Below are 27,683 nucleotides of genomic sequence, written 5' to 3' on the forward strand. Positions count from 1 at the left end.
GATGTCATTCCACTACAGCAAGGTAACTTCATGGCTGCACTATCTCAAAGATGCTAGCTCCGGTTTGTGGTAAGTGCAAACACTACCAGTTCAAACTGTTGCCCTTCGTGGTCAATACCACACCTCGCATGTTTACAAAATGCCTTGCTGTAGTAGCTGCGCACCTGTGAAGACAGGGGGTCCATGTATTTCCATACCTGGTTGATTGACAAAGTGCACATTTCAACAGCAGTGCCCTGGGCACACTCGAGCCACTATAGACCTCGGTCATGAAGTGGGTTTTACCATCAACACTGTAAAGTCCAATCTTCAACCCTTTAAAATCCAGGCCTATCTGAGAGCCATCCTCAATGCAGAGGTCGGAAAAGCCTATCCCAGTCTGACACTCCTCACTGTTGGAAGATCCCCCGTGCCATCTCTGGGTGCAACTACCATTTGTGATCCGCTAGGCATTGGTGGCTGACTTTGTTTGTCCTGGCATATAGGGATCATGTCAGGTAGTTTGCCATTAAGAGAAATTCCTTGCCAGTCCAGCCAATTCTGGAGGCGCAGAGCCTCCTGACAAAGAGCCCAGGACCCGACCCCACATGTTCTAGTACCACGTCTGCTGTTATCAGTGAGCACTTGCAGCAGCCTTCCTCTGCTGGTGGGCAGGAAGGTCTTCAACGGCAATTGAATGGGCCTCGAGTCCAACAAACTGATGCAGAGTGGAGACTTCATAAGAAATCAGAAGCCTCCACTTTCTCCTAGTTGCCCTCCCCATCCTGAAAGTGAATCATCTATCATCACTGTCAAATCTGGATGGGGTATGGAGAGGAGTCTGTTAATATTATGTTATGATAATTTAATTTGTACAGCGCACAGATACTACAAGAGTGTCCTGGTGCGAACCTTGAGAGATATAGAGAGGAGCCAGATTTAGGGAAATAGGAAAGTTTTCAGCTTCTTTTGGAAAAGAATAGGGCCCTGAGTGCATCGGAGAGCGAGAGGCAGCGCATTTCAAGCTAAAGCAGCTTTCAGATTGCTGCCGCCCGTCCTTTGCCAGCAAAAGCGCAGGACTTGGGCCAGGAGTTGGGAGGTAGAACGCAGGTGTCTTGCGGGAGTGTAAAAGGAGAAGCGTTTCTGAAGATAGCCTGGCCCTGTGGGTTACACAGTGGGCGTTAACTAAGGACTTGAATTTAACCCTCTCTGCTATGGGGCAGCCAGTGTAGGGCACAAAGCTCTTGTCTCACGCTACATATGGCAGGGATGTTTAAGTAGCTCGGAGAGCAAATGTATAAAGCGTTGGCGTAATCTAGCCGAGAAAGAATAAGGGCTCGGGTAACTGTCTCCTAGGCCGCCTGAGGAAGAAGGGGGGGGAATTTTCTGAGAATTTAAAAAAATCCAAAACAGGCCCCTGACAGCTTTTTGGTCTGGGTTGAGAATGTGAGGTTCTCCTTGAACCAAACCCCTAAATTCTTGATAGGATTCGCTGATGAGGCATGAAGTACCGAATCAGACAGTGAAAGTGTTACCTCCCCCCCTCCCACCGCCCAGCAGGTGAAAACACCCCGCAGCGAAGGGGTTAAGAGAGAATTATTGAAATACATTTTTGTAATTGAAATAAAAGCTACTAAGGAGCTTTCAGTTGTATTGTTTTGTGGTTCATGCACCTATGGTTGAATTAATCTAAATAATGGATCAGTATCAGTATCCTCAGAGCAGGAGTGAACCAAGTATTAGAGGGGAAGTCTCTGGAGTGCCTATGACGAGTGGTGGGGCTATAAGATCAACAGTGTTAGAGATCCAGCTTGTAAAGCCAGCAAGCCCTCCTGCAAGATCGCTGGCGGGAAGGAGTCTGGTGACCGCCAAGGCCTGGCTGAATATCAGCGAGTCAATTTTAGCAAAAATTATGACACAGTTGCAGTCCAGTGAACATCTTTGGCAGTCTCCTCTGAAATCCAGATAAAGTCTGACACATTCCCCAGCAGGATTCAGGAGGCCAACCTCAGGAGCCTCAGAGTCATCTGCACTGAAATCCAAGGCTGAGGTTGAAACATCAGGAAGGTATACAGAAATCCCAAGCTCCACTCCGTGCATAATGCATCTTTGAGATAGAGCATTCTTGGAGACTTGTTAAAAGTGCTAACATTGTGCATTCTCGAAGGTGGAGTAGAGATCAAGCCAAGGTTCACCTCATTGATGGAAGAAGTCCTGATCCACCTCTGGGTGTAACTGTCATTCGTGGTCCGCTAGGTGTCACCCAGTGAGTTCATCCATCCTGGCATTTAGAGATCCATCTAGACGCGCACTGTTCACTTGGTGTGATACACCTTCAAAGTTTTGAAAACATTCTACTCAACAATATACTAGAAAACAATTGGTTGTTTTAATACAGGATTCTCTCTTTTATAATTTCTTGTACACACTTTCCTCAGTGCTAATTACTTCATCATGTAAACATATAATTCATATAATTCACTTATTTTTTGATTTTACATGTACAATATACATTTCATTGTCGGTTTACAACACAGTTTCACTATTCCGCCCAATAAATTTTTTGACGGTTTTGACAACAGCGGTTACATGAGAGCGGGCAGAGATACATATTCAGATCGGAAGTAAAAGCATTGAGGGAATAGAAATACACTGGCAGCTCCACAACTTATCAACAGTAATACACTGTTCAGGAACGCGCTGACCCCAGGCGCAGTGACTCTTTCACACAGACTGGCCCCTGATGAAGGTACCAATGAGTACCGAAATGCATTGGGCGGAATAGAGAAACTGAGTTGTAAACCGACAATGAAATGTATATTGTATAAGTAAAATCAAAAAATAAGTGAATTATATGAATTATATGTTTACATGATGAAGTAATTAGCACTGAGGAAAGTGTGTAAAAGAAATTATAAAAGAGAGAATCATGTATTAAAACAACCAATTGTTTTCTGGTATATTGTTGAGTAGAATGTTTTCAAAACTTTGAAGGTGTATCACACCAGATGAACAGTGCGCGTCTAGATGGGTTTGTAAACCCGTCATAACTTGCATTTTCTAACAAGGATTGACTACACTTATTAGCCCCAGCACCGGTGGATTAATTTGCAGAGACACAATTAGAGGAGTGCTCCTCACACACCCCCATAATCCATTTAGAGATCCAGCCATTTTGAGGCGTAGAGCCTTTTGGCCCAAGATCGAAGTCCCCACCCGCCCCATTTGCTGCAGTACCACATGACATTGGTGTTGTCCGTGAGCACCTGTGACAGAGGGTAGCAAAGTCTTCAATGCCAACTGGATGGCTTTCAACTCCAACAAACTGATGTTGATTTGAGCTTCTCCCAGAGACCATGGGTCGCAGATCTTCTCTCAGAGAACCTCCCCAAACCAGAAGCAATGCATCCTTCACAACTATCAAATCTGGACGTAGTAAGAAGAGAGGTCTGCAACCAGTGGTGGCAAGCACGGATCGCGGGTGGGGGCGGGAGGGGAGGAGGAACACAGGAGAAGCTGGTGTAAATTAAAAAGAAGGAAAAGAACTTACCTTCTTGCTGCCTCCTCGTTGCGTCTCTCCTAGTAGTCCCTCTCTCTGGCCCGAACAGGAAGCAAGCCCAGGTTCCTAGTAAGCCAATCACAACGCTGCAATGCAGTGTTGTGAATGGTCTGAGCGCTGTGCTTCGGCGCTCAGACGCTGACTGGGAGCCTTGGCATGTTCTCCACGCAGGCTGAAATGCAAAGTGTGCATGAATGTTTGGCCATTCATCCGCACTTACAGTGTGCTCACCTCTCCCATTATCATTTTATTTTTTCTTAACTTCACTGCTGAAAAAAAAAGTGGGGCGACGCTCTTCAGCCTAGAGGAGGAGCCACCATTGTCCACCAATGATCCAATCACTATCTAGGAGCTACCACTGCAGATCTTTTACAGTCTCCTCCGTAATCTGGATATAATCTGACTGATCCCCTGATGTTATGCCCACTGGGACTTCAGATCCCATTAGAGAGTCCGCATTCATGATCTGGCATGTGTCACCAGTAGGAAGTCTCTATCTTTTTTTGGAACAAAGTAGCAGCAAGACCTACATCTGAGGCCGGAATAGTCTCAATGGCACCTTTGGCAAGAAGGGCCTGCACTTCCTGCTGCAAGACAGACATGTAACACTTGGAAGTGCTGAATCCTGCCCGACAGGATGGCTATGAACCATGAAGGACATACTAAAGAGTTTTTGCTGTTACAGAAGCTAGAGGGTTGGAGGAATGAGCTCCTTGTTGTTCTTGATATCCATGCACTGCATTTCTAAGCCACGGACTAGGCCACAAAAGCGCTGGGAGATATGTTGGGATTGTCACCAGGTTGGACGTTGGCGGAATTGGAGAATCTCTTAAAAGGGTCAAAATTGTTTATGGAAATACATAGATGGGGCAAACAGACCCAAGGAATGTGCTATGACCCTGCTTTCTTTAAAACATTCCAGGTAGGATTCTGCTTTCTCAAACAGGTGAGAGCGATCAAATGGCATGTCCATTAGGGATCCTTGGACATACCCGGGGTAGCCTGCAAGCCTCATCCAGGCTCGGCTTGATGCTTAGGTGCCACACTCTTATCAATCGCCTGACCTAGACAGTCGGTCGTGTGTAAGCCACAGCAGATTACAAAGTTTGCTACATCATGGCCACCCTGGTTAGCTTGGGTCAGGGTTGCCTAGAGGTCATCCAGAGCTGCTAGTAAAACTTGAACTACTGTCTCCATGAGAGTCAGCTAATGGATGAAAAGATGAGCTTGCCAAAGGACTCTATTCTTTTAGACTCCGAATCAGATGGGGTGGAGGGGAAGGCAGTATGATTTACTATACCGGTGGACACTTGCACCACCAAGCTCTCTAGCGTGGGGCACTGTGTATGGAAGTCATGATCTGCTGGTCAGTGGCGCCGGGACACCTGCCTCCTGTCTGGTGGGTCTGGGTTTGGGTTCGCTCAAGAAAGTATTATGAGTGCTTTGTTAAAGGGGAATAGCGGTTCTCTAGGTACTTGACCAGTCTGAAGTACCCCAGCAAGAGCATTAGTTTTCCATAGTACGCAGTAGTAGGCGAACTGCTTGGGTCGCTGTAGTGCTAGAGGCACTCTTATGGTCTGACACCATGTAATGACCTTTGACTGCCATCTTTTTAATTGTCTTTTGGTATTTTACTTTACCCTAGCATGAATGTACGACATTCTGCATATGCCTTTTCCCCTTAATGGTTTCTTTTGTGTAATCTTGCAGTCTTAAAAAGGGATCTATCACAGAGTAGAACAGCCTTGCGTGTGGGATGTGCATTTGAAAGCATGAGAGAGAGAGGTGTGGAATGTACTTTTTGGTCTCAAAGTGCAGTGTTATGAGCAGTGGTGCACAAATGGGCACCTCTGTTGTACATTGAGAGATGAAGTATGTGAGGCTATAGGCAATGGAGCACAAATGTGCATTGTTTTGTACATTGGGAAGTATTATGAAGTTCTTACTATTGGCTTTGACATGACCTCATGTCATCCTGAATTCTGACTCTGCCTTGCTTGAGGTTTCTTAAGCACACAGGACGGCCCCCAGCTTGCTCAAGTTGTTTATCCATGTTCAAGGTTGTTTTGTTTTCTGCTGGATGGAGGCTTTCGTAAGCTTAGTTAAGCTGAAGGCTGGAACATGTGAGAATGCAGAGGGTACGTGGGAACTCCTTTTGCCCTGGAATGCTTGCATGGATGGTGGCCAATTCCAGTAAGTTTCCTTGGCGTGGAAAGAAAGACTCTCAAACCTTCTAGTGTGTTTTGCGACTATAAAGCTGAGGGTTGTTGGTTTGGAAACCAGGATTGTTTGGGCCTGAACGATGGACGCATCTTCAATGCAGGCATCTGGTTGCTGATTGTCCTGGCTTCGGTTGTAGGTCCCCCAGTTTGGAGTGGGTCAGGATGAAGATTGCACCAGGTGAAGTGTTTGAGTTTTGAATATTGCCATTGTGATGTGTGGCCAGTGGCTGTGGTCATTTGAGGTGTTTTCTTTGTGATGTGTGAGTGAGTCAGAGATCACATCCAAAGTAATCATTTGATGTATTTAGTGTATATATCTTTCTGATTTCGTGCAGGACGTCCAATACTAGTTGCTGCTTGTTTATTCATTATTATTATTCATGCATTTAACTGTTACATTAGCCAAGTGTTTTATTATTGCTTGTGTATATATATATATATATATATATATATATATATTTGAATGTTAATTTGACATCTGGGAAAGCCTTTCTGTTAGAGAGTATAGCATAAATAAAAACCCAAGCCTTATTCTAAAAAGAGAGTCTTTGTTGTGATCCATTTTATAAAGTGAAATCCCTTTCTAGGAAATTTTGTGTTTTAAGTCTCTTCCTTCGTCGTGTTTGGGTCATCGTGTGGGAGTGGTATTTTTGAGAGCGAAGCAAGACAGTCGCCTACTGCCTAAACAGTGAAGGACTGAAAAAAAGGGGGAGTAGAGCCCATGGGACAGAAGGGTTGGCTGGGCCAAATGAAGTTGCAAAAAAAGATTTGCCTACCCCTCATATATTTTGAGTTTTGCAATTACTAAGGCAACAATGATAAACACTTTTCTTCTGTTTATCATAGACATTTATTTGTCATTTCATACAAAATTTTCGTTATTTTTTGAACATGTATGTATGTGGAAAATGATATTTGTCAAAACAACGATGCAAGATAATGATTTCAATCAAGCATATACCGCTTTTATACAATTTAGTACATTGCGAACAATGAAGTTATTTTTGAAAATAACTTCATTGTTTTGACAAATATCATCACTTTTTTGTCACTGTACATAAATCACATATTGTTTAATTTTTCACTGTATAAAAATCACTTGTTTCTTATGAAATTCATTATTTGTGATATATGAGCAGAAGTTGGAAGTGCAATTGTTTCTTTTTCCACATACATACATGTTCAAAAAATAACGAAAATTTTGTATGAAATGACAAATAAATGTCTATGATAAACAGAAGAAAAGTGTTTATCATTGTTGCCTTAGTAATTGCAAAACTCAAAATATATGAGGGGTAGGCAAATCTTTTTTTGCAACTAAACAGTGAAGGAGGCGCTTTCTTCAGTGGCAAGGCCGGGAGGAGAAACAAGGGCTATTATCTGGAGAAGCATTCAGGCCAATGGCATATTGTAGTTCCTCATACCAATTGGTCTCATCATACTGGGGAAAAAGTCATCCCCTTTATTAACCTTGTCATTGCTTGAATCAGTGCTGAAAAGGTTATGAAAAGATTAAGAACCGAGAATGTGTGGTAAGGGCAAGGGACCATAATCTGAATTGTTGCTGACAGGCTGCATTCCGGTGGGATCAGGACGCAGTCTCAGTGGATTCTGCTCAAAGTCAGATAGCACAGTTTGGAATCCTCCTCAAGTTTCGCCAATGTAAAGGGAACCAATGCAGCTGGTAGCACCAGAATTGATGTAGGTGCTGAAACCGAAGCAGGTTGGAGGGGGCTGGACAGTGCTAAGGGTAGACCTGCAGGCGGACGTCTGAATGGAGTCCCCTGTGGCCCTGGAGCCCAAATGCATGTCTGAGAGAACCAGTTAAGTGTAAAAATGAGCAGCATCACCTCCCTAAAAGCCTCCACTTTCTGGCAAGTCGTACCAGAACATTCGAGGTGCAACGGGACAAGTTACGAAATCGGTTCAGATGGAGATTGGGAGCGAGACTGGGTGGCACACTGATGTCCTCTCACCCTGGTGTATGGCGACAGTTTTTTTCGGTCCAGTATGGCTTTCAGATGCAACTGGACGCAATCATCTCAGGCCCTGGAACCGGGTAGTTCCAAACCCAGGCACCTTATTAGGGTCTGTCACAAGCATCAGTTTCTGGCAGTCCCTGCACTGCTCAAACCATGCAGTCTTATGAGTACTTTGCACTGTGGAAAAAAAAAATTGAAAAGGCTAAGGAGTAGCTCGGTTCCAGGTTTGAAGGCACAGAAAGAATGAACGGACAACAGCGTGCATGGGTGGTGCTTGTATGTGGCTCCATAGATCACTTCCGTAGCAGAACAATTTCATCGCAGAGCTGCACAATGCCACCTACTGTTGCACAGGGACAACTATAGAATATTCACATAGTGAGGAATCTACAGTTAGAAGTATCCATCAGAAACATTTCATCACACACAATTTCAGTGTCTCCTCAAATCCTGTGCACAACATTAACCTAGTATTGGATTTGCGCCTATCATTCCAAATAGTAAGTATCGCCCCATCTGGTATAAACATAATGCCAAAGATATCCAAGGCTCTGACATCACTCATCTGTAAGATACTAAACACAACACAATCACAAGTTTACCAGACAATTATTTTCTGGATAAGAACTTGGTATCCTGCCAAGAATGCAACATATTAAGAATCTTATTAACATCCCAGAGGGTAGAATACCTATGCTTCTTGGGCACAGATAGATTAATTGCACTCATCAACTTAGAGACCCAAGTGTGTTATTTGACCAGTGTCTATCACACTGGGAAATGGTCTGCTGAAATTGTAGACCAAAAGACGTTCACTGTCCTATACGTCATTACTGCTTCCACAAATTCCAGAACATGTACCACTCCTCTCCACACTGGATCCAGATTTACAAAAACAATCACAACCAGCTCCTTTAAGCAGACAGGTATCCCTTAATGTTACCCTCTGCCCTTGTCGGTTGGATGAGACCAGCATTGGTGTCTGAAAGCCCCATGATCTTTTAACGTCCCCCGTAATCCTCCACTCCTTCAGCTTCAATAATTCATCCAGAATCAACAGGTGTGATCCCCAGGATAGAGGGAAATAGGCACTAGTGGAAAATCCTACAATAGCTCCAGTATTGCCAGGAACAATGCATTCAATCTAAAGATCAGAGTCACCAGGATCAAATCTACCAACTGGAATCTTGTCTGCCCCAATACTCCAGCTAGCATGGCAAAAGGGGGACCTCTAAGTTCCTTTCCAGGTCAGCAAGGATGTGTCCGCATCCCTAGTACATGGATCCCGTTTCCAGCTGAAATACTCTGGTAACTGGTTATGTAACCAAGACCAAAGAGATCCATCTTGCAGCGATCCCATCTCTGCATCACAGACATGAAGACTATGCAGTCTAACATCCAGTCGCTTGTATCCTAAATGAACCGGGAACTCCAGTCCACAACCATGTTCTGTTGGCCCTGAACCTACTACTGTGCAGTAAAAAACATGATGCTGCAAGCAAAATTGTCATAAGACCTTTGCCATTTATGCTAATCTCCTAGAATAAGTGTCCGTTGTCAGCTGATGTACCGGACTGCAGAAACGCTTGTCCATCATAATGAGGCTACAGCAAGACCCACTGTTCTTTGTCAGAGATATGATAACAAAAGATATAGGTAGCAGTTCCAGAACATTTTTGTGGAGATCCATTTTTTGTCTATCTTCCACCCTTGGAAATATCTCCACACCTGCTCCCTCCCCCCCCCCCCCTCCCCCCCACACACACAAGCCTAAACACTGGCATCTGACTCAACCACAAAGTCCAGGCTGATGAAAACATTGACTTGCCATTCCAGCCACGACTAGATCTTATGCTGGCCTCCTGTGACAGTGGCACCAAATCCCTCCACAAATCACTCCACTTCTAAATTAATAGTCTTTTAACATCGGCAGTGCCTTATAGAGGAGGGCACCCAGACAAATAGTGTGAATGGATGTGGACAGAAGTCCCACAACATGGCAAACTTCCTGATGGAGAGTTTGCCCCTCCCAGTGGCATTCCACAAGGTTTTCTTGATCATAGCTCTGTTTTTCAATGGAGGTTCAGATTGGTTGCTACAGAGCAAAACCCAGGACGGTCACAGACTGACTCAGACCAGTTACTTCTCCTGATTGTTCACAAACCACAGATCATGAAACAATGCAAAAGTTGAGTTCAAACTGCACAGCAGCTGCAGAGGTCATAGATCCATCAGCAGAATATTGTATAGACATATTCTGACGCCTCTTACTCTTACATGTTTCACCATTAACGGCAACAGCTTGATGAAGCACCATCAATGACACTTCGAATTGCAAAGCTACAAACTTGAATACCTGCTCCTCCAACAAAATTGAAGAAACCTCCTGTGAGGATGAAATATGCACAACCTTAGGGTAGGCATCCTTCAGGTCCAATATGACTATGCAATCCCCTGGAACAAAAACATTTCTCAACATCTTGAAATCGAGGTAAATTGGCCATTCATTTAATCCTCTTAAATTTTATGACTGGTCTGTACACTACGTCCTCCTCTATAAGGAATACGGTGTTTCAAAAACGCTTGGAGTGCATTACTGACTTTAAAATTGCTTCTTTCAATTCCATATCCGTTACTACCATGTCTATAACAGCTGACTATTGATCGGAGAACCTCAATGGTTTAGGTCTTATTTTTTTGCACTGGGAGAACCATATATCTATGTGAAACCCTTCAACAATCTCCAATAGCCAAGGGTCACCTATAACCTCATCCATTTCCCTCCGCCCTAACCTTGTAAGGAAATAAAGAGATAATCCTTACTAGAACAACCTCCTGGGATGTGGACTCTTCCCTGAAACCCCCTCTGCCTTGGCATATCCTCTTGATCAGAAGAAAGTCCCAATTTTCTTCAATTCTGCCATCCGTTGTTCTGTCTTCCCTGCCCACTATGGAGACCTTGTTGGAAGGAACAGCCAAAAGAGTGCCCTGGAAAAACCTTCCCTAATTCCTTAACAAAATGATCTCTGATAAGGAACCCTGTGCAATATGATCAGCTTCAGGTGTAGCTTCAGTTCCCCCAATTTGGGATCCACTTATCTCAATAGCAACTTATAACATTAATTCAAAAAGCACAATTACCATTTACCAACAAACAGCCCTTGAGCCCATCCAGAAATGTTTTCAGAAGAGATAGAAGAACCTGAGACCTTGCCCTCTTCTGCCATTTTCAGAATTTGTGTGTGGCCCCCTATGATATTTAGGAGCCTATCATAGCATGCCCTCCATGGCGGTCTACAACCCTTCTTCAATTCATTTGTGTATTTCACTTGGAAGTGCACATTTTGGGAACAATGTCTGGTGTCAGGATAACTATACCCCAGGGCAAGGAAAGGACACTTTGACCTTCAGTATACCCCTAAGGTCTCCCTTTAAAGATAGACAAAGTGTATTTGCCACATAATTTACAAACTTAGACACAGGAATCATCTTGGAGTGGAATAAGTGGCATCAAGCTTTATACCAGATTGGGTCTGCATGGTACCAGTTTGGCGTGGGACAAAGGCATCGATTGATTTACCAGCACCATTGAAATTAGCATCGGCATCGGAGAAGGCAGGTCTCACCATGGGGATGATGAGAGTAGCGGCATTGGTACTGGGCTCAGCACAGATCCAGGAGCGGATCCAGTGGGCCCAACAGGCGCAGAGGGAGGTCTCGCTGGTGGAGTTCCAGTTGTGAGGTCTCTGGGCTACATGGCACATGAGTCAGTTGTGCAATACATTTTTTAAGCAAAGCATACTGGTAAGTAAATAAGCATAGCTACACGACTCTCACACTTTCTACAAGAATTCATGTTCATGCACTGCAACATATCCCCAACACCATGTTTGAAGCATGTCAATGAACATCATTCACTTCAACTAACATCTACCATATAGTTCACTACATCTAAAGCCTTTCCAATCACACACCGTCAGGGCACTCAGGAAGCATCTAAGTTTAAAGCACTATACACATTCCGCAACTGAATAAGAAATATGCAGCTCCCATCTCGAAAATGCCTCTCCAGTTGCTACAAATTCAATCGAGGAACATCCGGTCACCCTTCATTATAATCGCTTTTCCTATGTAATCTTGGCATGCACTCTATGGGCATGTGGGTGTGTGTGAGAAAGAATCTTGCACTATTAATGCACAGGCAGTTCTGATTGTGTCTGAGTAAAAATGTGCTGCTGCTACGCATTGTACGTACTGTGTATGGGAAGGTGTCACAGTATACACATGTGAGGGTTCTTCCACTGCTGCTGCCTGAATTATGCAATTTAAGAGAACTTTGCACTTCTGAGACCTGTATTCTCGGACACATTTGCACTGCTGTCATGTTATAGCTTGTCAGTAGGACCTGGTGTGCATACATGGGGTGTTCTTCCAAAGCTGCCGCCATTCTGTTTTGTGTTTAATTCCAGCCTTCCTGTACCAGAGAAGATTCCATGTGTGTGTGACAATCTTGCACTACACACTATTCAACTTGAGTTTGTGTAAGGAAAGATTGCACTACTGCAACATGCTGTATATGGTGTGTGTGAGTATTCGTGGACATGTGTGGGAGGGGTCTTCTATTGCTTCTGAATGCATTATGCAGTAGTGTGTGTAGGAGAGAAGCTAGTACTGATGCTCCTGTACCCAAGTGGTGTGAGTGTGTGTGAATGTCGCATTGCGGTCAAGCATTAAATCATGTGACTGTCTGTCCTTGAGGGGCGCGATCATCCCAGTCGCTGTATTTTGACAGTTTGTAATTCCAGCTGCTGAGTTATGTGGCACGGGGAAGTGCATCAATTGTATTCCGCAGATGTGCATGCTCGGTCGATTTGGTACACTTTGAGTCCCAATACCCATGTGGCATCTGTTCTTTGCGTCTTGCTGAATCTCAGGAGCACGCTCGTACCACAGTCCAGGTTTTAAAGCTACTTTTGCAAATAGAAGGACTGCTCCAGAGAAAAGTCTGCAGCAATTTGCATACTTCTCTCGAGAATGTTTTCTCTACCCTTTTCTCATGCTCTTCATGTATCAAAGGTGAGGCTGGACTTTTTGGTGTGTTGGTGCTCTTTATGTATCAAAGGTGAGGCTGGACTTTTTGGTGTGTTGGTACAACTATGCTGATGCCAGGTAACCTATGATTGTGTTCGCCCATTGTGGGGGGAGACACCATAGGGGCCTGTAGGAAGGAATTTGTCACAAGGTCTATCAGTCTCCAAGGAAGTTTGGCTTTGGAAGCCTGACCACCCAGAGTGGCCCAACGTTGTTCTGGCAAGTATCAATATAGAGCAATATTGTGTGAGTGTGTGTGTGTGGGGGGGGGGGGGAGAGGGGGGAAGGGGAGGGGGGAGTTAAAATCATATAAAGAATTCAAAAATGTTTGTGGCTGACATTCCGCAGCTATGATAATATGAATAAGAAAAGGAAGCTACTATGCACCCACATTAACCTAACTGGCGGTTACCTTAGCTTGATGCAGGTCAACACCATACATGGAGAGCTTTTTGGCATTTTCCAGATATTCAAGGTCTGCTTGTGCTGGTGTCATTGACCTTCGAGGAAAAGAAAACAAAATCATCATACCATAAGATGCTTTATTTGGCCAACTGCCATAAAAGCAAACATAATAACTTAAAAATATAAAATCATACATAAAATCACTAAACATAGCTTATATAAAGAGGAAAGAAGTTAAAATATTTGTGATAACTCACAGTTAACACTAGCAGCCTATACGAGGAACATTATGTATAGAATATAAAATTATTAAAATGTTTAGAATACCCACAATTGAGACTAGCAGCATAAAGGGGGAACATCACAATAATTTCCAGAAGCAAGAGTGGATTTCATCTAACAGCTCCTATAATGGTTTCCTACTGTTACGTGATCTAAGAAGGAAATCATAGATGACAGCAAAGTGCAACTCGGAAACACAAGACTCTAAGATGCTAGATACTGGGCGACAATGTGGCAATCTTTTTCTGTCTGAGTCTTCATACATAAAAGAAACCTGGAAACAGCACAAACAATTATTTGAGCCTGTCAGCCCTGAGTACCCTAGTTGCAATTTTATAGTACCTGATGCCCAGTTGTGGCATAACCGAAGAATCCATTTCCTCCTATGTGTGTGGTACTTCAGGCAAATGTGCAGGACATGATCTATAGTTTCCTTGGCATCTAGGCAAAATGGGCAGTTTAGCTTGAGTTCAGCATTAACGAGGGTGAGCCGCCACTTCGCAGTAAAGAGGCAAGGTTCCATTTCTGAACTTGATGTAAGGTGTCTTGGCACCCGGAGGCTAAATTGTTTCCATGTACCTTTCCAAGAGATGAGTATCTTTGAATTCCAGAAAGGTAGAAGTTAGGATACCCTACCCCCCCCCCCCCACCCCTCCATGGTGCAAACGGTCCTCTACTTTTCTCCAATACCACTCCTTGAGCGTAGTCTTGAAAATGCCACGGGACGTTTCTGGATAAGCCCACTTGTCACCACACACTATCTCCTTGAGTGATTTCTTAATGTACCCAGCCATGGAATTCTGGGGGCTACGGGAAGTTTCCTAATCTCTTTCAAGCCCAGCCGACAGAAAAGCAGATCTGCTCAGGACTAGATCCTCCCCCACCCCCAAGGCTTGCAAGTTGTAAATCTGCTTGCAGGTGTCATTGGACGAAAGCTGGACCCATTCAAGGCTCTGAGAAAACCACCACTTTAGTGTTCTAATCTAAGTTTGGACTTATGAATCTGGGGTGAGCAGCCAAATTGCTCGTTGATAGTGATCCCCAGGTATTCAAAGGTGCGGACCCTCTCCAATTGTGTACCATTGAGGACTGGGTGTGATCTTGTCGTTTTATAAGGGTTCAACATGATATATTTGGTCTGGCTTGTGTTGATCTCCTGCCCTCTCTTAATGCAGAAGACTCTGAACTGGTCCATGAGATTTTGAATACCTATTGGGGATCTCAAGAACAGTAGCGTGTCATCCGCTTACAGGAGGGCTGGGGCCTTCCTGTTAGCCAGATACCGGGCATCAGTCTTGCAATGTTCTAGCATGTTGACCTAGTTGTTAAAGTATAACAAACAAAATGGGGGCTAGTACACACTCCAGTCTCACGCTTCCAAGTCACTGGAATGGGATCGGTCAATTACCCTGCAGGGCCATACCTAACTTGGGCATAATTATACAGATGAAGCCACCTAATCACATCAATTAGTTATTTCAATACCATCATGTTGGTTAGAATTGTCCACGGACGTTCCCTAGGGACTAAAGCAAAACCCGAAAGTAGGTCGAAAAGGTGATGTAAAGACACCCACCCCCCAAAGTGACGTATTTCCAATAAATTTATTGTAGTTATAACAATGAATCAATCGTCCCAGCCCTAAAGCCTGGTTGGAGGGGTGTCAATATATCCACTTCCTCAATCCAAACTTTCAATCTACTCAGCAGAATTTGGCTAAAAAGCTTCTGCAAACTGTGGGTAAGACTAATAGGATGATAATTTGACGGGGCAGACCTCTCGGCTTCCTTATATATTTGGACAATTTCAGCCCCTGCCCACGTACATGGCACGGAAATCATTCATGATGTTGTTAAATAGAAGCACAAATTTGGGGCACCAGCTTGCCTTCTCAGCTTTAAACAGGTCCCCAGGCACCTTAACAAGCCCTGGTGCTTTCTCTTCTGTAATCAGTCTATTGCTGCCTCAACTTCATTCAATGTAATGGGACTAAAAGCATGGTCAGTTCGAATGAACAGCCCATCTACAGGGAAATCACTAGATGACTGAGACTCGTTTTCCCACTCCCCCATGGTGATCGGATGTTTAGCATGATTGGTCATAATCCGTCCCCCATTTACCCCAGGTTCAAAATTGGGCCAGAAGTTGGCAGCATGGCCCCCTCATTCCTTCCCCCATCTTGGGCATAAAGGCTTGCAAAATGTCCGACCCACGAATCAGCCGCTATGTTACTACACAGTGGCTACGTAAAATCTGGGCCCTTGTCTGCCACGAGATGCCAGAACGAGCGATGGTCTTTTACCTTGGATGCAGCGAGTAGCGCCTCCCAATTGGCCTTTTCATGGTCTCTTCTAGTCACGCACAATTGGACTTTGTATGACGCTCTGGCTTCCTGAATGGTTGCTCTAATCCCCCTCTGACAGCAGCTATTAGAGCTTTACAATTGGGGGTGGGGTCACCCACTACTCACACACCAGCGGGATCACCCCTAAGGACTGTGGTAACTGTAGTTCGTGTTCCGCGATGCATCTTCTTTCGATTCTCTGCTATCTTCGCCATCCCTGGACACGTGTTTCGGGGTATTTACCCCTCATCAGCAGGGATTAGGCCGTGTTCTGGGGTTGCTGGTGGCTGCCAAATATTGCCAGGTTTAGTACCACTCAGGCGCGCAGGTGCGGGGTCCCAGGCTCGCCAGCCAACTGCTCGAGGGAGCTTTAACATTACAATTGGGGGTGGGGTCACACACTACTCACACACCAGCGGGATCGCCCCTAAGGACTGTGGTAAGAGTAGTTCGTGTTCCGCGATGCATCTTCTTTCGATTCTCTGCTATCTTCGCCATCCCTGGACACGTGTTTCGGGGTATTTACCCCTCATCAGCAGGGATTAGGCCGTGTTCTGGGGTTGCCGGTGGCTGCCAAATATTGCCAGGTTTAGTACCACTCAGGCGTGCAGGTGCGGGGTCCCAGGCTCGTCAGCCAACTGCTCGAGGGAGCTTTAACATTACAATTGGGGGTGGGGTCGCACACTACTCACACACCAGCGGGATCGCCCCTAAGGACTGTGGTAAGTGTAGTTCGTGTTCCGCGATGCATCTTCTTTCGATTCTCTGCTATCTTCGCCATCCCTGGACACGTGTTTCGGGGTATTTACCCCTCATCAGCAGGGATTAGGTCGTGTTCTGGGGTTGCCGGTGGTGTGCGACCCCACCCCCATTTGTAATTTTAAAGCTCCCTCGAGCAGTTGGCTGACTAGCCTTGGACCCCGCACCTGCACGCCTGAGTGGTACTAAACCTGGCAATATTTGGCAGCCACCGGCAACCCCAGAACACGGCCTAATCCCTGCTGAGGAGGGGTAAATACCCCGAAACACGTGTCCAGGGATGGCGAAGATAGCAAAGATTTTTTTTTTTTTTATAAATAATCAAGGGGAACCCAATAAGTAGCTAGCACAGCCGGACCCCACCTGCGGTCCGTTCCTCTCAAGACATAGATCTAATACTCGCGGATCCTTAACTTAAAGCGACCGCCCCACAACGAAGGCCATCCAGCCTACGTGACTCCCGTAACTACCCCACCTCTGGAGCTAGCGGACCCGACCGGTGGTCCGCCCCCATTCGGACATAGCTCTTAAACCCGTGGATCCACTCTGACCAGCGGCGCAACGAAAACCAATTAGCCCACGTTCCCCCGATCTCCAACCGTGTACGGATACCTTGAAAGGCTCACTGCCCTTTCCCTACGCATTAGCGTGTCTTTTTGCTACTAGTCGGGGCCCGAATTAAGCGCACCGCAACAGTGGCCAGCGCACATTGATTGGACCACGCTCCACTCCACACGTTTATATCACAGTGGAGGCGTGCATATTATTCAAACCAGGCAAACTTATTGTTATAGTCCTGAAGATGATCCCTTTTTAATTTGAGCGCAGGATCGAAACGTCGACTCCTTTGAGTAGACATACGTTTAACAAATGTACATTAATGTCTGTATGTGTTACTCCAGGAAACACGGTCTATCTTGATTCAAAAAGTGCCCTGTTTGCTCACTTTCCTTGCCTGAAACATTTTTTCTTTTTCTTTTTTTTTTTCTACTATCCCTTCACTTATCTTTTCAGTACGGTACAGGACTGTGCCCTTCTGCAATGAAATGTTTTGTTGCGAAATGTAATTGAACTTTTTATACTAGAATTGATTAATAAATTCCCTGTCCGGCTGGACAAGGGAGCAAATGATATAGTAACCTATTGTGGTCTATATAATATTGTTCTTCAATCTTACCTAAAGCTTAGGACCTTTGTTCTTCTTAAATTTAGAAGATAGCAAAGATAGCAGAGAATAGAAAGAAGATGCATCGCGGAACACGAACTACACTTACCACAGTCCTTAGGGGCGATCCCGCTGGTGTGTGAGTAGTGTGCGACCCCACCCCCATTTGTAATGTTAAAGCTCCCTCAAGCAGTTGGCTGACGAGCCTGGGACCCCGCACCTGCGCGCCTGAGTGGTACTAAACCTGGCAATATTTGGCAGCCACCGGCAACCCCAGAACACGGCCTAATCCCTGCTGATGAGGGGTAAATACCCCGAAACATGTGTCCAGGGTTGGCGAAGATAGCAGAGAATCGAAAGAAGATGCATCGCGGAACACGAACTACACTTACCACAGTCCTTAGGGGCGATCCCGCTGGTGTGTGAGTAGTGTGCGACCCCACCCCCATTTGAGCCATTAGAGCTTGTCTGGCTATTCGACATTCTTTGTTGAGCCATTTGGCCATGTGAAACTGTTTGGGCAGAGTCCTAGCTTCTACCTGTGAAAGCTCAATAATGGTGCGAAATAGGGTACTGTGAATATCGGAAAGGGTCGCCCATACTGGAACTGCAAATGCATTCCCTTCTAGTGCCAAAACTGCTTCTAAGGCTATAGCAATTGCCTTGTACAGCTGAGCCTGTAGATCAGTGGTAGGAGCGATAACACACCATCTCAGCCTGTGTCTATTACTAGATGGGAGATGCCTCCTGTATAGGGTTATACGTTAAATGGTGCAATGCTAGGGCCCAGTGGGGTTAGAGAGAGATTTAAGGTGTTGTGATCGTTATCCTGCCTAGATATCACATCCATGTCAATTACCAACGGCCCCAACTTAACATCTATCAAAATATAAATCTGAAACAAACGGTAAGGGTTGTGACAGGTATGCACTGGGAGATTTACACAAATAATTCCAAATAAGCTCTATATTATAATAATGTCCATTGAAATATTGTGCTACTTGGAACGTAGAATGTTGGTTAAGTGCAAGTCACGCTTCAGTGCATAGATTATTAGACCTAATAGGGATTCAAATATTGTGTTCAGGCCTCAATTGACAGTCTTGATCTGTCCTATATTCCTTATGGCTGGTTAATTACAAAGCTAAGTGGGTTAATACAACGAGTGATGCTTGGACTATTCAGGAAATCAACAATAGTGCTTTTTCCTTTAAGACGAAGTGGGCTTTTATTATTGTTTGCGATGTCATGATAGACTTAACTCGTTAGGGCTATCAGTCAGATGAAGACTGCATTATGGGTGAATTACAGTATTGGGCAATAACTATGAATTATTAGAATGACCGTCGAGTGGAGTATGACATTATGCTATTTTTTCGGAGAAATGTATTGAGTTTCTTTTTCTTTATGGTGTAGATACGAACACGGAGGTGTTTCTATTTTTGGATAACAACATTCAGGTATATGGAAATCCCGCAAATCCCAAGTATATGGGGAGGATTTACTTCAGTGGGTTGACTTCCTGTTGTGTTTTGTCCCTTTAAGTTACGTTACCGCGTACAGTAGCACGAGTGTAGTTGCACGAGAATGTCTTATGATGCAAATTTGTTATGTTTTAAAGGAGCGTTCTTTGCTTTGGTTTTTCTCACCGGACAGCCTGCATTCTTTGTCGCGGCTGTGCAGGGAGAAGTACTGGAGGAAGGCAGCTCCGTTGTTGGACCTTAACTTGAAATAAATATCTTAACCATCAACTATTTGTGGATCATTACTTAACACTTCCATATGTCAACATAGATACGCTGCTGGTTACTTTCTGTACAATTCTTACGGGCTTACGGCTCTCAGTGATTGTTGATTGGCCAACAAAGTGTTTCCGGTTTTGAAGGAAACAGTCGGTAATGCGGTAGCGGAGCTAAAAGGGGACTGATTTTGAGAAATAAATAGAGTCTATTGATTGGCTGATGCAACTTGGCCGGCTTTTGAGCTGTTGCTCTCTCCTGATTGGGTGAGGGCACAGCAGACCGTAGAGAGCACACCTTGGTGTGTTAACGAGGAAGGAACATGCTGAATTGTGATTGGCGCATGGTAATATAAAAAATCAGCGTGGTTGATAATGCGTTGCACAGCAGATTTATCACGACCTACTGTTGCCGGTCTGGAACTTTGGATGTAATACATTGATGCGCCTGGCAAGGTGAGACTATGAGTCAGGGACTGAAGTTAATATTCTCTTTTGTAATTAGTTATTTGGCACTTAGTTGGCTTTTTCTATGTTGCAGTTATTACAGATTGTAGAATTGGAGTTATTTTTTGAAGATATCTTTCTGAACTGGAACATATCAAGTAACAGGCTGTGTTTTCTATTGGTGAGAATCTTCACTTTTTTTTAAAAACTTTTTATTGAAATTAACAATGAACAACATAACACATTTCACAAGGCAAAAATACAGTAACGGTGATCATGAATCCATTCGGGAGCAGCTTCGAACAGTACAGTACGTGCAGTATAGTTAAAATCAGTAGCGAGGAGGGGGGCAGCGAGGAAACAATGCAATATATACAGTCGATACAAACACTAGGAAAGTCATTTAGGGGGACAAGGGAACATCAAGGGTAAAATCATGTGAGGGAGTACATACATTTCCACGATAAGCATTCCATTGTGACCAAATTCTATTCAATTTTTTGGGTCTGCCCCGTGACAGGTACACAGTGTTTTCCCTAAACATGCACCAGTCCACGTTCTCCTTCCATGCCAATACAGTGGGTGGCCTGTGGGAGCCCCATAGCTGTGCAATATCTCTCTTTGCAATCATGTTGCCGAGGGTCGCCCAACCGATCTGTGCAGTATTATAATCGTTTGGTTCCCACACATTCAAGAGACAGCGCCGGGCCTCGGGTAGAAGCGAAACCCCCGTGACCCTCTCCATAATTGCATGCACTCAGGACCAAAACTCAGCCACCTCGGGACATTCCCACAAAATGTGAAGGAAGGTGCCAATCATGCCGCAGCCACGCTTACACAGCCCATCCAGAGAGTAACCCATTCGAACCAGACTCGGACCAGTGACATACACACGATGAAGGATCTTAAGTTGGACGAACCGAAGGCGGCCAGGTATGGCAACCTCTTTAGGCGAGGACAATGCAGATTGCCAGTCCTCATCATCCAATTCCAATCCGTCGGCAATCCATAAAGCCCTGAGGCGCACAAGCAGGTCAACTCTATTATTGATCAGCTTTTTATAGATCAATGAAATTGTACTATCAGGTACGTAGCCGTCCAGGATACGGTCCTCGAGGGGTGAGGATTCAGGAATATCAGTCCCCACAGCAAAGACTGACAGCAGGGCATGACGTACCTGAGCGTATCTAAAGAATTCCCTGTCTCCAAGCTCGTATTCCGTCTTGAGTACCTCAAAGGTCTTAACATTTCCTTTAGACCAGAGGTCGCCCACCTTGCTTAGACCAATCATATCCCATTTGTCAAAGCCTTTCGTCCTCCACAAATTGCCCAAACCTTCGGAATCATACAGTGGGGTTGCGCGGGTCAATCTATCACACCATCCCAAGGCCGCATTCGCATCATGCCACACTTGTGCAGCGATTTTAGTGGGCCTGGCCAATGTCCTATAGAGCCCCTTAGAATATAGCGCCCTATTGAAATTCCCCCCTGGCAAGAGGTGTTTGTCCATTTCAAAGGCCGGGGCAGGACCGGAAGCGTAAGTTGCGTGGTTGACCGCACTTAATTGAGAAGCCCAATAATAGCGCCTGATATCTGGGAGGGCAATGCCTCCATCATACCACGGAAGCGTAAGTTTAGACAGAGCAATGTGCGCACGCCCGTCCCAAATCAGCCGCCTCTGCAGGCTCTCCACTTCACGAAAATAACCCGAAGCAATGGGGTCAAAAGAGTTCTCGAGTGCGTATAAGAATCTGGGCAACGACATCATTTTGAAAAGAGCCGCACGACCCAGTGGCGACAGAGGCAACTGACGCCATCGTGCGACGTCAAGCTTGAGCCGGTGAAGAGGGGGTAGCAAATTGCGTTCATAGCGAATTGTGGGATCCAAAGAAACATAAATCCCCAGGTATTTAAAGCCAGTTTCAGTCACTTGAATTGGGAATCTACGAGGCAGTGGAGGAAGACCTCCTGCCAAAACGTAGACACATGATTTAGTCCAATTAATAATGAGACCCGAGTTCTTTCCTTTCCGAAGGAGGTCAGAACATCAAAAAGCACATTAAGGGATTTCTGAGGGGATGTAAGGTACAGGAGGATATCATCCGCGTATAGCGAGATTCGATCCTCAAAGTCAGGAGTCCACCGAATGCCTTTCATCGAAGGCTCCCAACGGAGCCACTCCGCCAATGGTTCCAAGGCAAGGGCAAAAAGCAACGGGGACAGCGGGCAACCCTGCCGAGTGCCTCACCCAAGTGTAAAAATACTGGAGACCTTCCCGTAACAACCACCTGGGCCAGGGGCTTCTCATAAAGAAGCTTCACCCAGGCGATGAATGTCGGACCACACCCAAATTTGGAGAGAGCCACCCAAAGATAAGGCCATTCTATGGTGTCAAAAGCCATAGTGGCGTCCAAGGAGGCCAAAATGGCCGGCTCAGTAAGAGTCCCAGCTCTCGCGAGAACTCCGTGAAGTCACCGAAGATTAAGGGCGGTATTCCGGTGTGGAATGAAACCAGATTGATCCGGATGGATCAAGTCGCTAATCACCTTAATCAATCGATTAGCTAGCAATTTGGCCAGTATTTTGGGTTCGGAATTGAGTAGTGAAATGGGCCTATACGAGGCACAAAAATCGCGCGGCTTACCCTCCTTGTGGATTACAACGATGGTAGCTAGGCGCTGATCAACGGGAAGGGAACCAGAATCGAAAGCCTCAAGAAACATACCCCTTAAGTAAGGCGCCATTTTGTCGGGTCGCAGCTTGTACAATTCAATGGGCAAACCATTGGGGCCCATTGCCTTACCAGAACGAAGGGAACGTATGGCGACAGCGACTTCATCTGTCGTAAGAGGCGCATCCATTAGGTCTCTATCATCATCAGAAAGGCGAGGCAGTGCAATGTCCCGCAACAACAATTGGGAATCCTCCTCATCCCTATCACTCACCGAGGCATACACAGTTCGGAAATGGTCAACGAAGCATTCAACAATACCAGCTGGGTCAGTGACACACTCACCATCCGGCCTTTCAATCACAGGGACGACACGATTCACTCTTTCTTTCTTGTCCAGCCACGCAATCAGTTTACCAGCCTTGTCGCCCACATCATATATCCTGCCTTGTTGCTCTCTATTCATCACTTTCGCCGCCTCGGTCACAAGGGCTCTATAATCAGCTTGTTTCAGACTGAGGGAATGCAATTTAGAACGAGTAACATCATCTTCAAGATCACTCTCAAGCACAGTTATGTCGGTTTCGAGGCGTACAAGTTCCTCATATTTAGCCTTCTTGGAAGCAGCAATCAACGACAGAGAATGTCCACGGATGACCGTCTTGAAGGCCTCCCACAATGAAATAGAAGAAGAAACAGACCCCACATTTTCATCGAAGTAATGGTCAATAGATTTTATCAGTTCAGAGCGGGTTTTAGGATTGCGGAAATACCAGGGGTTTATGGGAGCCACTCTACCCTCGCTACCCACTCCAGCCTCAACACAAAGCCACAGAGGGGAGTGATCAGAAATGCCCCGGGGAAGATGACAAATCTCCCTGCAGGCCCGGAGGGACATACGTTGTAAGTATAGAAAGTGCCTTACCCTCCCATCTACCAGTGAGCGCAGCGTAGCGCCCCCCTGTCGTCGAGTATTACCTCATCAATTTCAAGGGGGAGAGAGGACCGGATTAGAATACCCACCCCTCTGGAGCCGGAAGTGAATCCAGAGTGAGCGACTAGTCGGTATCCACGTCTATTCATAGCCTGGCATGCGTTACCAATTAAATGCGTTTCCTGCAAAAGAACAATATCGGGGGAATGACGTCTAGGGAACTGCAGCACAACCCCCCATTTTATCCTGTCTCCCAACCCATTAACATTCCAGGACAGCAGTCTCAACTCACTACCCCCCATCCCCGAGAAGGAAACAGAGCACACCCCTCACAAGACCCAATGATCGACGCAGATGAGAAAACAATACGATGCCTTGTGAAAAGAAACAAACACACGAACACCCCCCACCACCCCCAACTTGAACCCGTTACAATGCCCCCACCCTGCCCCCCTGCGTACGACTCAAAAGCCACCCCAACTTGCAGTGTGCCTGTCGCCCAGTCATAAAACTAATCTACACAAAGAACCCAGGAGGAGGAAGAGTCTCCCTACACCCCAGCCACCCTCGGGCCAACCTAAAATAGAACGAAAGAACAAATATCCAAACTCAGCTGACAAACAGTTGGAAAGTTCAGACGTCGGGAACCACAATGTCACTCTTGCTCCGGCGAGCCACCGCCGGCGCCACCGGGGTGCTCAGTTCGATCATCTCTTTTTGGCAAGGAATCAAGCCAGTCACTGACACTGTCCGGACGATCAAAGAAAAACGTTTGTTCCTCATATTCGATCCGAAGTCTGGCTGGAAACAACATGGCGTACTTAAGGCCCAAATCTCGCAGCCGTCGCTTCACTCCCTGAAACCCCATTCTCTGCCGTTGAACCAGTGGAGTAAAGTCGGGATAGAAGTTCACAGTGGTGTTTTCAAACTTCACAGGGCCGCTCTCCCGAGAGGCTCGAAGGATAGCGTCTCTATCCCGAAAGTGGAAGAGTTTGGCAATAATGGGTCTCGGGGGGGGGGGGGCACCCGGCTTCAGCTTCCCTCCTGGAAATCGATGGGCCCGTTCAACAGCAAAGAATTTAGTGAGTCCGGCGGGGGCGAGGTAATTCAGGACCAGATCTTCCACCAGGAGGTCGGTGGCAGAGTCCTCGGGATTTTCCGGAACACCTATGATGCGGACGTTATTACGCCGGGCCCTATTTTCAGAATCCTCGAGCCGACGGGCCATCAAGTCCTGTGAAGAACGCAGGTTGCCGATCTCAGTCTGTAAGTCCGTGACATCAGTAGTCAGGCTGGAGGTCTTCAAATCCAATGCCTTGACCCTCTCATTAGTCTTCGCCAGGTCCGCTCTAATCAGCGTGACATCGACAGCCACCATATCAATCTTGGAGGCGAGGGCCTCGTACTGTTGTAGCAAGAAAAAGAGGGTTGTACAGAGTTCCCCAGTGTGAGCTAGTGATGTCGCTCAGTCAATTTTCTCTCTCAGTTATGGTGGCGGGACAAGTGCAGGGTGTAGACCCTTTTCAGAATTTTAGGATACCTCACACAAGTCACCGACAGGCCAACACCTGTTGTCCCAATCGGTGTCCGTCCAGCGTCATCATTGGTATCCTGCTCCTACGGCAGGCTGGCGGTGCAATGCCCGTCGGGCAGCCCGATGGGCCGCACTTTGATGGAGATCTTTTATTCCGAGCCAGCGGGTGTATGTGTGTGAGGGGCCTAGGGAGTGCAATAGTGAGCAAGGGGGTGTGTGTGTAGAATTAAAAGAAGTCAGTCGAGTCCATTAAGAATAACTTTAATGATCAGGCTCGCTGCTTTGTTAAAATTAAGGGGTATTAAGGAGTGATAGATAATGAGACCAATCCTTATTCAACCCTTCATGTGGACATGGTCGACATGTTTCTTGCCATAAGGGCAATTCGTCAGGACCTTAGTGCTCATATAATTGCTGGGTGTCTACTAGATTGAAAAGACCCCCATATACGACCTGAATAGTGTCGTACTGGAGTGGTTCCAGGCGGAAAACCTACTGGGAACCGCTAGTGTAGATCCGGGAGCCTCACGGGCTGTCCATGTGGGGCCAACAGCGAGTGAGGGGTTCCTCAAGCGTCGCTGAAGGCAGGCATCTCAGCACCTACCCGTCCCACGGTCGCAAGTAGCAGGGACAGCCGGCCGAGTCCTCGGGATTTTCCGGAACACCTATGATGCGGACGTTATTACGCCGGGCCCTATTTTCAGAATCCTCGAGCCGACGGGCCATCAAGTCCTGTGAAGAACGCAGGTTGCCGATCTCAGTCTGTAAGTCCGTGACATCAGTAGTCAGGCTGGAGGTCTTCAAATCCAATGCCTTGACCCTCTCATTAGTCTTCGCCAGGTCCGCTCTAATCAGCGTGACATCGACAGCCACCATATCAATCTTGGAGGCGAGGGCCTCGTACTGTTGTCCCATGGAGGCCTTCATGCTGGTGAAGGCACTCATGACATCTTGAAGCGATACCTCCGTAGGCGCAGCAGGATCTGCCGTAGGGTCTTCAGGAGTACGGCCAGTACCACTGGGGGATCCCTTAGGATGGGTGTAGCGATCCATCACGTTGGTTTGAGTCTGTCCCCCTCGGAGAGGCGTCTTTGTCTTGCGCCTCTCGGTGTCCGGTCTGGTGGCCATATTGGAAAAAGTGCTCCGGAGGGGCCCTCGAGACCTGGTGAAAATGGCCGATCGCAATGAGGCCAAAAGTAAGCGAAAATGGGCCAAATGAACGGAAATGCCAATAGGGCTGGAGGCCAAACGCTCACGGAAGATGGCACTCAGCAGTAGAGCGAATCCGAGCCGGATCGGGGGTGGATCTGAGAGAATGCCAGTCAATCAGAGCCCGGAGTAGGAAAGTGAAACTGAAAGTTGAAGTGAGGCCGCCTGGGGGACGACCCTTCTGGCTGTTGTTGTTCAACTACTCCTCGGCCTGCAGAGCAACAGAGCCCCCGGCCTCATCCCGGGACAGGCCGTAAAAGTTCGAGTCGATGTAGAAGCGGCTCCCGACGTCCGATTTCAATTTTAAAAAGAATATTCAGGTCAGCCAAAGGTCGCCTTCAAAAGCCCATCTTCAGAATCAGGATATGGTCAGGATATTTGCAAAGGGCGGCGCGAGTCTCGGGAGCTCTGTGCTCACGCAACCATCTTGGATGCCCTGGAAGCTCCTCCCCCACTTTTTTTTTTTTTAAGTCTTTTATGCTGTGGCTGAATCAATGTAATCCTTGGAATTAGGGGCTGACATATATCCTCAGAGTGGGAGGTGTTGGTGAGGACTGGTGTATTCCCTTTTTGAGATACAGAACTTTTTCAATTTAAGCTAGAAATTGCAGGTCTGGATGGGGAAGGGTCAGCACCTTTGTAATAACACCCAATTTTATTGAGACCACACTTTTTACATTGTTCATTTTTTCAATTTTAATCGATAGGATGTTTGAATATAAAGACCCCGGTGTATGGGGATTAGGGTGAAGAATATATATTCTCCTAATTCAAGTAGGATTCAGTCATCAGCGTATCATAGCTGTAAATTTTTATGAGGTATGTCTGCATATATACACTTTCTATTTTGCATGCATTTATGAGGTTAGTTCTGTGTAGTAATACAGAATGTTATAGAGAGGTTGGTGGATTCGGTCGTATTTGTTAATTTAAATTTTTCTGTTTCTCAAACTGTACATGTTAGAATGGAATATAGGCAGGATAACTGTTAGCTCATTGCAATACGTGTAACCTAATTAATTTTTCACTGCTGATTGTTTAAACGTAGCTAACACTTGAATATCTATTAACCAGATTGTGTACACTTAGAACGGGATTATGATTTTTGTTTCATTATTTTACAGCCCTGATGATGTCCTAGGACGACGAAATGCATAGGTTGTTTTGAGTTGTGATTATTCGTGGACAAAGAAGCATATATTTGGATGGAAAATTTCCTGTAAATTACATTGGACTGGACATTTTTCTGTTGGAACTTTTTGAAGTTTGGAATAAGATTTTGAATAATAAAAATCACGGACTACAGTACTGAACTGATGATTTTATTGAGAATTTGACGCTCCTTCAATCATCTTCATATTC

The 27,683-nt window shown here is 45.8% G+C and overlaps 1 protein-coding gene across 6 annotated transcripts in view; it reads right to left on the reverse strand.

The window, feature by feature from the left end:
- LOC144823747 (protein 4.1-like) overlaps window positions 1-27,683 on the reverse strand; it is a 960,864-nt gene that overhangs the window by 355,420 nt on the left and 577,761 nt on the right. For all 6 annotated transcript variants that reach the window (XM_078682548.1, XM_078682547.1, XM_078682545.1 and 3 more), the window contains exon 8: window positions 13,246-13,333. In XM_078682548.1, coding sequence (XP_078538674.1) covers window positions 13,246-13,333 — 88 coding nt within the window. The remainder of the gene's footprint in view (window positions 1-13,245; window positions 13,334-27,683) is intronic.

The sequence above is a fragment of the Lissotriton helveticus genome, chromosome 3_1 (genome assembly GCF_964261635.1).
Source record: "Lissotriton helveticus chromosome 3_1, aLisHel1.1, whole genome shotgun sequence".
Taxonomy (NCBI): domain Eukaryota; kingdom Metazoa; phylum Chordata; class Amphibia; order Caudata; family Salamandridae; genus Lissotriton; species Lissotriton helveticus.